The sequence below is a fragment of the Electrophorus electricus genome, chromosome 3, assembly GCF_041902795.1.
Source record: "Electrophorus electricus isolate QZ-2024a chromosome 3, ASM4190279v1, whole genome shotgun sequence".
Taxonomy (NCBI): Eukaryota; Metazoa; Chordata; class Actinopteri; order Gymnotiformes; family Gymnotidae; genus Electrophorus; species Electrophorus electricus.
In genome coordinates this window covers 41,846,991-41,859,490 of record NC_137499.1, presented here as the reverse complement: position 1 = coordinate 41,859,490, position 12,500 = coordinate 41,846,991, and the positions used below count along the sequence as shown (strand labels likewise).

General features: G+C 41.8%; 1 protein-coding gene across 2 annotated transcripts in view; it reads right to left on the bottom strand.

Annotated features, from left to right (window-relative positions):
• The window catches only part of znf385c (zinc finger protein 385C), a 43,252-nt gene that overhangs the window by 16,407 nt on the left and 14,345 nt on the right, over nucleotides 1–12,500 (bottom strand). For both annotated transcript variants that reach the window (XM_035532976.2, XM_035533004.2), the window contains exons 2-4: nucleotides 6,020–6,162; nucleotides 4,015–4,119; nucleotides 2,467–2,647 (exon numbers count right to left, since the gene is read on the bottom strand). In XM_035532976.2, coding sequence (XP_035388869.2) covers nucleotides 2,467–2,647; nucleotides 4,015–4,119; nucleotides 6,020–6,162 — 429 coding nt within the window. The remainder of the gene's footprint in view (nucleotides 1–2,466; nucleotides 2,648–4,014; nucleotides 4,120–6,019; nucleotides 6,163–12,500) is intronic.

The following is a 12,500-nucleotide window of genomic DNA, read 5'->3' as shown; positions in this document are numbered from 1 at the left end:
ATAACTATAACAATACTCCTATTATTACTACTACTACTACTGCTAATAATAATAATAATAATATAACTACAATACTCCTATTACCAATAATAATAATAATAATAATAATAATAATAATAACTATACCAATACTCCTATTACTAATACTACTACTACTACTGCTAATAATAATAATAAGAATATAACTACAATACTCCTATTACCAATAATAATAATAACTATAACAATACTCCTATTACTACTACTACCACTACTACTACTACTGCTAATAATAATAAGAATATAACTACAATACTCCTATTACCAATAATAATAATAACTATAACAATACTCCTATTACTAATACTACTACTACTGCTGCTGCTGCTAATAATAATAATAATAATAATAATATAACAACAATACTCCTATTACCAATAATAATAACAACAATAATAATAATAATAATACTCCTATTACTACTACTACTACTACTACTACTACTAATAATAATAATATAACTACAATACTCCTATTACCAATACTACTACTACTACTACTACTAATAACTATAACAATACTCCTATTACTAATACTACTACTACTACTGCTAATAATAATAATAATATTAATAATATTAATATTAATAACTACAACAATACTCTGCCATGCTGTACTGTCCATTTAGGGATAGATAACAATCCATTTTATGCTGTGATTTTGATTGAGTTTGCCAATAAGTCATCCTGAGCATGTGTAGTGTTAGTGTAGTGTTTATGTGTGTTAGTATAGTACTGTTAGTGTTAGTGTAGTGTATGTGTGTGTTAGTGTAGTGTTAGTGTGTGAGTGAGGGGACTGTCCTTTTTGTTAGTGTAGTGTTAGTGTGGCATTTGTGTGTGTTAGTTTAGTGTTAGTGTAATGTTGCTGTGTGTAATGTTGCTGTCTGTTCTCTTTGTTAGTGTGTGTTAGTCTAGTGCTAGTGTGTGAGTGAGAGGTCTGTTCTCTTTGTTATTGTGTGTTAGTGGAGTGTTAGTGTAATGTTAGAGTAGTGTTAGTGTGTATTGGTGTAGTGTTAATGTGTGAGCGATGTCCTCATTGTCCTCATTGTTAGTGTAGTGTTAATATAATGATAGTGTAGTGTCAGTGTGTATTAGTGTAGTGTTAGTGCAGTGTTACTGTACATTAGTGTAGTGTTAGTGTGAGTGTGGGGTCTGCTCTCTTTGTTAGTGTTGTATTAGTCTAATGTTAGAATAGTGTTAGTGTGTATTAGTGTAGTGTTAGTGTAGTGTTAGTGTGTGAGTGAGGGGACTGTCTTCATTGTTAGTGTAGTGTTAGTGTAGTGTTTGTGTGTGAGTGAGGGGACTGTCCTCATTGGTAGAGTAGTGTTAGTGTGTATTGGTGTAGAGTTAATGTGTGTATTGGTGTAGTGTTAGTGTTGCTCTTTGCTTGCTCACTGGGGGCTTGGACTTGGACATTTGTAAAGCTGCTTTGTGACAACATCTGTTATAAAAAGCACCATATGTATAAATTTTGATTTGATTTTGATTTTGATATTAATCCACAAGCTCTGAAACAATGTGTGTGTGTATCTATGTGTGTGTGTGTGTATCTATATGTGTGTGTGTGTTAATTTCATATGGTTTAGGCCATTACAGAAGTAAACTGTAACGACCTGAAACAACGTGTGTATACACAAGTATGGATGTGTTTGCTAGAAGAACAAAAAGAGTGAACAATACAATGTTTAATTACCATCAAAACCCTCAGATTGCTGACAATAACAACAGCAACAAAGCCTCCCTCCCCTTAAACTCCCTCTCTCTCTCTCTCTCTCTCTCTCTCTCTCTCTCTCCCTCTCTCTCTCTCTCCCTCCCTCCCTCCCTCTCTCGCTATCTCCCTCTCTCCTTTAGCCTCTCTCTCTTTCTCCCTCCCTCTCTCTCTCTCTTTCTCCCTCCCTCCCTCTCTCTCTCTTATCTCCTTTCATTGAATACTGGTGCTGTGTGGAACATTAATGTGGGGTGATATGTCAGCTCCTCCATCTCTGATCCCCTTTTCCAGCCTTCTGCTTTTTTCCTTTTCCTTCTGCGTGTCTTTCGGTCAGTCAGGCAGGACAGTCAGTCTGCACCTCTGTCGATTTCATCCTTCACATTTGGCTTTCATGTTATGGTTTATAAAGAGAAGTGAATGAACAGAACTCACTTATGATGACTGAGGCATCGAGTTAAAAATGATTCAGCTACACATGCAACTGCTGTTTAGTCTCCATGAGAAAAACTGCAAAGTACCGCAATCAGAATCTCAGAGGGACAAGACTTATGAAGGGTTATGAAGGTCTCTTATCCATTAAATACATGCACACACACACACACACACACACACACACACACACACACACACACACACACACATATATACACACACACACATATATACACACACACACACACACACACACACACACACATACACACACACACACACACTCACTAGATCTCTCTGTTGTGCAGGGATGGATGGTTGTGAGGGGCTCTGCCACGCGTGCTCTGCCCCTCACTCTCTCCCTCACGCTGCCGTCCAGCTGACGTCTGTGGTGCTTGGTCTTCTGAGCCTCCAAAGCCTTCATCTTACGAGCATGCTTATGGCCTTTATAATGTGCCTCCGCCTGGTTCTGAAGAGGGAGAGAGGGAAAGAGAGGGAGTGAGGCAGACAGAAAAAAGAGGGAGACAGAGAGAGAAAGAGAGAGACAGAATGAAAGATGTTCTTAATTGATTTACTTTTGCTCAAGCATGTGCACAGGTGACACACAGACACACACACAGACACACACACACATATACACACACTCACACACACACACAGACAGACACACACACACACACACAGACACAGACACACACACACACACCCACAGACAGTCTGGACAGAGCTGATAAGAAAAGCTATAGTCAGCAGGGTGCAGAGGTATAGCTGCATGTATAATACATCATAATAGAGTAAGACAAATTCACAAGTACACCATTAACAAAGACATGGGGGGCAGAGATAGAGAGGAAACCAATTTACATTTGGTATTTTGTATTGAGGTCACTAATAATTACGTTGTTTTCACAAAATGAATGCAAACTTTTCAGAAAATCTAAAAAGAGCATTAAAGCTTCTTCCTAATTTCTGTTCAATCGATATATCGAGCAGATGGTTTATTTATGAATTTATGAATGATTGTAAAGGATTCATGGATGTGTGGCTGTGTGATGGTGTGTTTTCAGGTGTTATTGTGTGTATGGCACGGATGCACATACGTGCACACCCACCAACCCACACACACACACAGTTTTCCCCTTCTGCCATATAAATGCAAATCAGAGTGAAATGGACTGAAATCATTTGAACTGTGTGTTTAACAAGGTAATAAATCAACTCTACAGAGAGCACAACAAAATGGAGGAAGAGAGAGGGAGAGAGAGGGAGAGAGAGTGGGGGTGAGCGAGAGCTCTGTGGGGAGTTAATGAGCATGTGATAGACTTTTCAGCCCCCTGCAAAACACCCTGCTGGTTTCATTCAGGGTCTGTAGGGTCGGCTGTAAAAGGCAGCAGAGAACAATACTACATGTCCCATCAGGCACTGCTCTCAAGTTCTCCAATCACTGGTCTTGAATGGAGCATGTAAGGACATTCAAAGAATAATCAATACATTTCAAAACAATTAACACTTTCATTGCCACTTGCCAATATTTTAAAGATACTGAAGCATGTGAATACATATACAATATATGTTCTATGGCTAAAAAAGCAGTCAAACAATAAGAAGCATTTGTGGTATGTGCGAGGGAGGGTGGGGGCACACAGACATAAAGACAAAAGAGATTTCCTAAAAACCCTAATGTAACCCTAACCCTAAAGTAATCCTAAACCTAAACCCTAACCTTAACATAACCCCTAACTCTAACCCTAACAGAACGCTAACCCATAACCCTAATCCTAACCCTAACGTAACCCTAACCCCTGACCCTGAGTAACCAGCCCACTGAATCCTCACCGTGGAGTTAAAACGCAGGTGACAGATATTGCACGAGATGACTTGTTTTTTCTTCTGAGGAACCCCAAAGGTGTGGTTAATAACAGCCTTCTGCACAGGATCCATCTGAGACAGAGATAGAGGGAGATGGAGAGAGAGTGAGGGAGAGGTGAGAGAGGGAGAGAGAGAGAGGGGAAGAGGGAGAGAGAAAGAGGGAGAGAAAGAGGGAGAGAAGGAGAGCAAGAATATGAGAGGGAAGATGATTGAGATTTGAGATTTGTCAGAGGGAAGACGTCATGTGAAAGGTAATTTGGGTGCAGATAATGTAGTTGGTGTTTTAGGATCATTATGTGTGTGTGTGTGTGTGTGTGTGTGTGTGTGTGTGTGAGAGAGAGCTTATGTGTGTATGAGAGTGCGTAAGAATGCATGTGTGTATGAATGTGTGTGTGTGTGTGTGTGTGTGTGTGTGTGTGTGTGCGCGTGCATGCGTGTGTGTGGTCCCTTTAAACATGCACTGATGGTAGGGAGGTGAAGGACATAGAAATGGGTGATGTTTACAATCAGTGAAGTGAAATATGAAAAACACAGACAGACTGCTTGGAGGACAGCAGTGAGACACCTCCAGAACAGAGGAGGAACCAGGGGAACAGAGAGGAGTTTGTCCAAAAACAAACTACATGTAAAACAAAATTAATTTCATTTACGTTTCATCTAATTTGTTAATCTGAACAATACTATAACTGACTTGAGCACAATTCACAGTCCAGTATGCACATGTACAGCACACACATCCAGCACACACACGTCCAGCATGGACCCATCCAGCACAAATCACAGTCCAGCACACCCACATGGAGCACGCACACCAGCTATGAACAGTTCTGGCGCAGCTACTCTCCCTCCCTCTCTCTTTCTTCTACTTTCTTCTCTCTCTTTTACTCTCCTCTCTCCTCTCCCACCCTCTCCCTCTCTCTTCTACTCTTTTCCCTCTCTCTATTTCCTTCTCCCTCTCTTTCTCTTTCTCCCTTTCTTTTCAAATCTGATTCATGTCTGGAACCAGCTTGGTTGTGCTCGGCACAGCAAAATGCCTTAAAAATGTTCCAACTCTAAACCCTAAACCCTGAGAGCACAAGGCTTCCCTGAGCAGCTTTCTCTCTCTCTCTTCCCGTCACAATCTCTCTTTCTCTTTCTCTCTCCCTGTTTCAATCTCTTTCTCTCTTTCTCTCTCTCTCTCTCTCTCTCTCTCTATCTGGAATCACACAGTAAAAACAGTGTGTGTTTTGGGACCCCAGAAAGCATTGTCCATCTGCAGCCATTCCCAACAAGCTGGGAGACTGTGTGTGTGTGTGTGTGTGTGTGTGTGTGTGTGTGTGTGTGTGTGTTTGTGTGTGTGTGTGTGTGTGAGAAGGTGTGTGTCAAAGGCAATCATTTTGATAGGGGTTCTTAGGGCAGACATAAACTGAGCAGAGAAAGTGGGAAGAAAAATGTTTCTAATAAATCTAAAACAATAATACATAGAGCAATACAAGAAGAGGAGATGAGGAGAGATGAGAAAACAAGCAGAAAAGAAGACAAACTCTGCAAAGGTGAAGAGGTGAGGAGAGAAGAGTCTGGTCACTGACAGATGCTCTGTAACCAAGCCAGGTACATTAATCACTCTTGTGCTTCTCTCTTTCTCTCTCACTCTAACACACTCACACACACACAGAGGGCCTTATCTGATCATGACTCTCAGCATATTTGTATGTCTGTGTGTGTTTTATTATTATGTGAGCGCAGCAATGCAGAGAGAACACAGACACCAGTCAGAGTTCAGACTAATACCATCACCATGATGAACACAGCAGAATATTATTTAACATTTTTATTTTACTAATTATATAATATTTAAGGAATACTCCATTTAGGAAACTATGATTACATGCAAAAATCAAATCCAAATATTTCTGATGTTTATCACTACTCTGACATGTTTCATGTCCACATGTGTGTGTAAAGCACTGTGGTGTGTGTTTAACAGACTCACGGTATTGAAGTTGGGGAACAGGCTGAGAGCGGAGGAGCCACTGAGTCGGAATGGCAGAAAGTTCTTGAGCTCCAGAGGCGTGTGCAGAGGTCGAGCCTGCACCGGCACCGCTGCCAGCAGGGTGCTGCCCTGCGCCGCTGCACCTGTACACAAAACCCACAACTACCAATTGCTGAAGGAATAAACCTGCAAGGGCCAATCAGATACAGGAATCAGACACAGGCAAGACTTAGCTTCACATCCAAGAAAATATCACTACCAGAGAGCTGATGAGAAACAATACTGTCCCTAACACAATACACACACAAATGCATTTAGCTGACACTTTTATCTAAAGAGACTTACAATTATGACTGAGTACAACTTAAGCAATTGAGGGTCTTGCTCAGGGGCCCAACGGTGGCAACTCGGCAGTGGGGGGACTTGAACCAGCAAGCTTCCAATTACAAATCAAGCACCTTCACCACTGAGCTACCACTGCCCAGGTGCATAAAAGGTCACACAAGGACACACACACACACACACACACAAAATAAATCACTGGACTATTGTCTCTGGAGTAGAATGAACTGACTTGTGAAGATAACTGATACTGCAGTGATTTCCTGTGTGTGTGTGTGTGTGTGTGTGTGTGTGTGTGTGTGTGTGTGTGTGTGTGTGTGTGTGTGTGTGTGTGTTTCTGGTGCAAGGTTTCTCAATTTCCAGTTGAGTGAGTCTGATATCACCATATGGCTTAGGTAGACTGTAGACACACAGATATCACTGTAGACACACTCATCATATATTCACACACACAATGACACACACACACACTATTACAAGCACCACTACTGAGACATAATGATTGCCCACAAATGCACACATATACAAATGGAATACATGCACTCACACACACTCACACATACAAACACAAACAAATACACACACAAACACCCCACATTCACCCTAACCCTAAACCTAAACTTATTCCTAACTCTAATCTTATCCCTGACCCTAACCCTCACCCTATCCCTACCCTAACTCTAACTCTATCCCTACTATAACTCTAACCCTAATGCTACCATAACTCTAAATCAATCCCTACCATAACTCTAACCCTACCATAACTCTAACCCCACCATAACTCTAACCCTACCATAACTCTAACCCTAACTCTACTATAACTCTAACCCTACCATAACTCTAACTCCACCATAACTCTAACTCTAACCCTACCATAACTCTAACCCTAACTCTACCATAACTCTATCCCTACCACAACTCTAACCCTAACTCTACTATAACTCTAACCCTACCATAACTCTAACTCCACCATAACTCTAACTCTAACCCTACCATAACTCTAACCCTAACTCTACCATAACTCTATCCCTACCACAACTCTAACCCTAAACCTACCATAACTCTAACCCTAACTCTACCATAACTCTATCCCTACCATAACTCTAACCCTACCATAACTCTAAACCCACCATAACTCTAACTCTATCCCTACCATAACTCTAACCCCACCATAACTCTAACTCTATCCCTACCATAACTCTAACCCTACCATAACTCTATCCCTAACTCTACCATAATTCTAGCCCTACCATAACTCTAATTCTATCCCTACCATAACTCTAACTCTAACACCACCATAACTCTAACCCTATGCCTACCCTAACCCTCACCCTATCCCTACCCTAACTCTAACTCTATCCCTACAATATCTCTAACTCTATCCCTACTATAACTCTAACCCTAACGCTACCATAGCTCTAAATCAATCCCTACCATAACTCTAACCCCACCATAACTCTAACCCTACCATAACTCTAACCCTAACTCTACTATAACTCTAACCCTACCATAACTCTAACTCCACCATAACTCTAACTCTAACCCTACCATAACTCTAACCCTAACTCTACCATAACTCTATCCCTACCACAACTCTAACCCTAACTCTACTATAACTCTAACCCTACCATAACTCTAACTCCACCATAACTCTAACTCTAACCCTACCATAACTCTAACCCTAACTCTACCATAACTCTAACCCTACCACAACTCTAACCCTAAACCTACCATAACTCTAACCCTAACTCTACCATAACTCTATCCCTACCATAACTCTAACCCTACCATAACTCTAAACCCACCATAACTCTAACTCTATCCCTACCATAACTCTAACCCCACCATAACTCTAACTCTATCCCTACCATAACTCTAACCCTACCATAACTCTATCCCTAACTCTACCATAATTCTAGCCCTACCATAACTCTAATTCTATCCCTACCATAACTCTAACTCTAACACCACCATAACTCTAACCCTATGCCTACCCTAACCCTCACCCTATCCCTACCCTAACTCTAACTCTATCCCTACAATATCTCTAAATCAATCCCTACCATAACTCTAACCCTAACGCTACCATAGCTCTAAATCAATCCCTACCATAACTCTAACCCTACCATAACTCTAACCCTACCATAACTCTAACTCCACCATAACTCTAACTCTAACCCAATAACTCTAACCCTAACTCTACCATAACTCTAACCCTACCATAACTCTAACCCTACCATAACTCTAACCCTAACTCTACCATAACTCTAACCCTACCATAACTCTAACCCTACCATAACTCTATCCCTACCATAACTCTATCCTTACCATAACTCTATCCCTAACTCTACCATAATTCTAACACCACCATAACTCTAACTCTATCCCTACCATAACTCTAACTCTATCCCTAATATAACTCTAACCCCACAATAACTCTATCCCTAACACTACCATAACTCTAACCCCACCATAACTCTAACTCTAACCCCACCATAACTCTAACTTTATCCCTACCATAACTCTAACCCTAACCCTACCATAACTCTATCCCTACCATAACTCTAACTCTAATTCTATTGTTTTCTTCCAGAAATGTTGGTCAAACAAGACTCCTGAAAAAAAGCTGATTTTTTTTGCTGCCAAAAACTCACTTTATAAACTAACCATTTTGCTTACAAAGTGTTCAGTATTTACCAAGAATATACCCAGGTTTCAAAATCAAATCACAGCATCATTCTAAAACACACTGCTGTAGAAATACATGCTCACATTGTCACTGTTCAAAGACTCAAAGTCGAAATATAAAATGTACAAGTATATTCCACCATTCAGACCATTCAAAAACTCTCAGAGCTGTACTGGTCCCAGCCACTCTGTCTTCACACTCTGTAGGTGGGAAAGTCATGTAGGGTTAGAGGTTAGGGTCACACCGCCGCTCCATTTAAGTTTGAAACTTAAGGAGGAATTTTGCCCACTGGATGACTGAGAATGAACTGAGAGTGTCACCTGCAGATTTGCCTATAGATTGGATTAAGGCTCTCCCAACAACTCACTTTATGTCTACAGTTAGGCCATTTTTATTTACCTTTACATAGTCATATCCTCCATTTTCTGACCTTTTTGTATATGTGCTCTCTCTCTCTCTCTCTCTCTCTCTTTCTCTCTCTCCCATCTCCCCCCGCTCTCTCTCTCTCGGTTGCAGATGCTGAGTCTGCTACCTTAGATGAGGCGTAACAGCATATGAAGCGTAAAATGAGGACTGAATGATGGACTGATATCAGGCTTGGCTGAGTTCTGGTGTCACAGGCAGAACAAACGAACTGAAACGGAGAACAGAGATAGTCATTTTGTCTAGAAGTACAGTGGTCATCATTCTGTCTCTAAAAATACAGTGGGAATCATTCTGTCTCTAGAAGCACAGTAGAAGTAGAAGTAGAGTGGTTATCATTCTGTCTAGATGTACAGGGATCATCATTCTGTCTCTAGAAGCACAATGGTCATCATTCTGTCTAGATTTACAGGGATCATTATTCTTTCTCTAGCAGTGCAGTGGTCATCATTCTGTCTTTAGAAATACAGTGGGCATCATTCTGTCTAGATGTACAGGGGTCATCGTTCTGTCTAGATGTACAGGGGTGATGCTGTCATGAATCAAGATTTTAGGATGGTTTTTAGGATGGTTTCAACTTTTAAACAGGGAAGAGCATCATCTCTCCTCTCCTTTTCTCTCTCTCTCTCTCTCTCTCTCTCTCTCTCTCTCATACACAGAGTACATGTTAATTTAATGAAATAATATTATGCTTTGAACTATTGTGATCTGTTTATTTCTGTCTGTGATCGGTTTATTTCTGTCCAGTTGGCCCCTATACTACTTTTTGTTTGGCATTTTGTTCCTTTCTCTCTCTCTCTCTCTCTCCCTCTCTCTGACAACATCCTCCTGCAGCCTGATTTCATGGCTGACTGAACCCAGCCTGACCTGCCATTAGAAAATAGGACGCACACACGCGCACACACACACACACACACACACACACACACACACACACACACACACACACTATGTCAACAGTCACTGATGCAGTTCTGCTGTTTTGCAGCAATTGAATGTACATGGAAGTGAAGAGTGAGAATGTGAGAGCTCATACATAACAGTAGATGTGGTGTTATGTGTTGTGGGGTAGCTGGGGTAGGTGGGGTAGATGGGGTGTTGGGTAGATGTGGTGTGGTGTAAATGTGGTGTGGGGTAGGTGGGGTACGTGTGGTGTGGGGTAGGTGGGGTAGATGTGATGTGGTGTGGTGTACGTGTGGGGTAGGTGTGGATTAGGTGTGGTAGGTGTGGTGTAGTGTGTGTTAGGTGGGGTACGTGTGGTGTGGATTAGGTGTGGTGTGGGGTAGGTGTGTTGTGGTGTGGGTGGGGTAGATGTGAAAGCTGAATTCTGTGATCTCTCCTGGTCACCATGATGTCAGGACACACGACAAAATAGCAGCCAAACACACACCTAATGCACACACACACATGTTTACAGGGACATACACACACACACACAAACACGTGTATAAACACATGCACATACATATACACACACGTGTACGGACACACCCACACACACACACACACACCCACGTGTCCAGAAACACACACACACACATGTACGGACATGCATGCACATGCATGTACACACACACGTGTACACACACACACACACACACACGGACACGCACACGGACACGCACACACATACACATGTATACGGACACGCGCACACATATATATACACGCATACAGACACACGCATACACACATACACACATGTATGGACACGTGTGCGCACACACGTGTACACACATGTACGGACACACGTGCGTGCGTGCACACGCATACATACACACATGTATGAACACACGTGCTTGTGCACACATACATACACACATATGTACAGACACACGTGCGTGCGCGCACACGCATACATACACACGTGTATATATATATATAACATATATATAACAAATAGGCAAATACACAATAGGTCCATACATGCAGAGATACAGATCTCACGCACAGAAACTCACTCATACACACACATAAACACACACACTCATATACACATTTGCACACACACATTCGCACATGATTGCAGACATGCATACACACCAGCCCCCTGAGAAACACATCTCCCATATACAACTTCACACACACACACGAATGCACACAGACATACACACTCATACAACGGCCCCCTCCAGACACAGATCTCCCATATTCAACCACACACACACACCAGCCTCCTGAGATACAGATCTCCCATATTCAACCTCACACACACACACAAAACACCCCCATGCACTCAGATAATCTGACATCTTATGTTGTGTGTGTGTGTGTGTAGATACATCTACATGCTCTTTGTGTTTATGCAGACATCTGTGCACTGTGTGTGCACCTGTGTGTAGATAACATCTCTACAAGCTGTGTATGTGTAGACAACATCTCTACAAGCTGTGTATGTGTAGACCACATCTCAACATGCTGTGTGTGTGTGTGTGCTAGGACTGGGGGGGCACAATCAGAGGCAGTGACGCAGAGTGGCCAACCCATCTGCCACAAGGGAACAAGAGAGATTCAGTGTGTGTGTGTGTGTGTGTGTGTGTGTGTGAGACACCCTGAGGCAGCACAGTGATAAATGACTCCATTTCCTGTGTAGGGAGCGGGTGGGGGGGGGGGGGACATGACTGCTAATGTTTAAATCTAAAAGACGTCACTCATAAGTCTCAGATCTAAAGCTGCCACTTCATTACTGTCAGGGCCTATAAAGACCAGCAGAGATGAACACACACATACATATATTAAAAACACAGTTCTGAAGACACCAAGAACTGGGGAAGAAACCAAACTGAACAGAAAAGCGGAAAAGAGTAATATGTAATTATTTGTGTAATGAAGGGAACTCATCCTATTTCCAGTGTGTGTGTGTGTGTGTGTATGTGTGTGCGTGTGTGTGTGTGAGAGAGAGAGAGAGTGTATATTAGTATGTGTGTGTGAGTGTTGTGTGCCTATGAGAGAGTATGTGTGTGTGCTTGTGTGTGTGTGTGTGTGTCTTGACTGTATGTATGCTTGTGAATGTGTCTATTTGTGTGT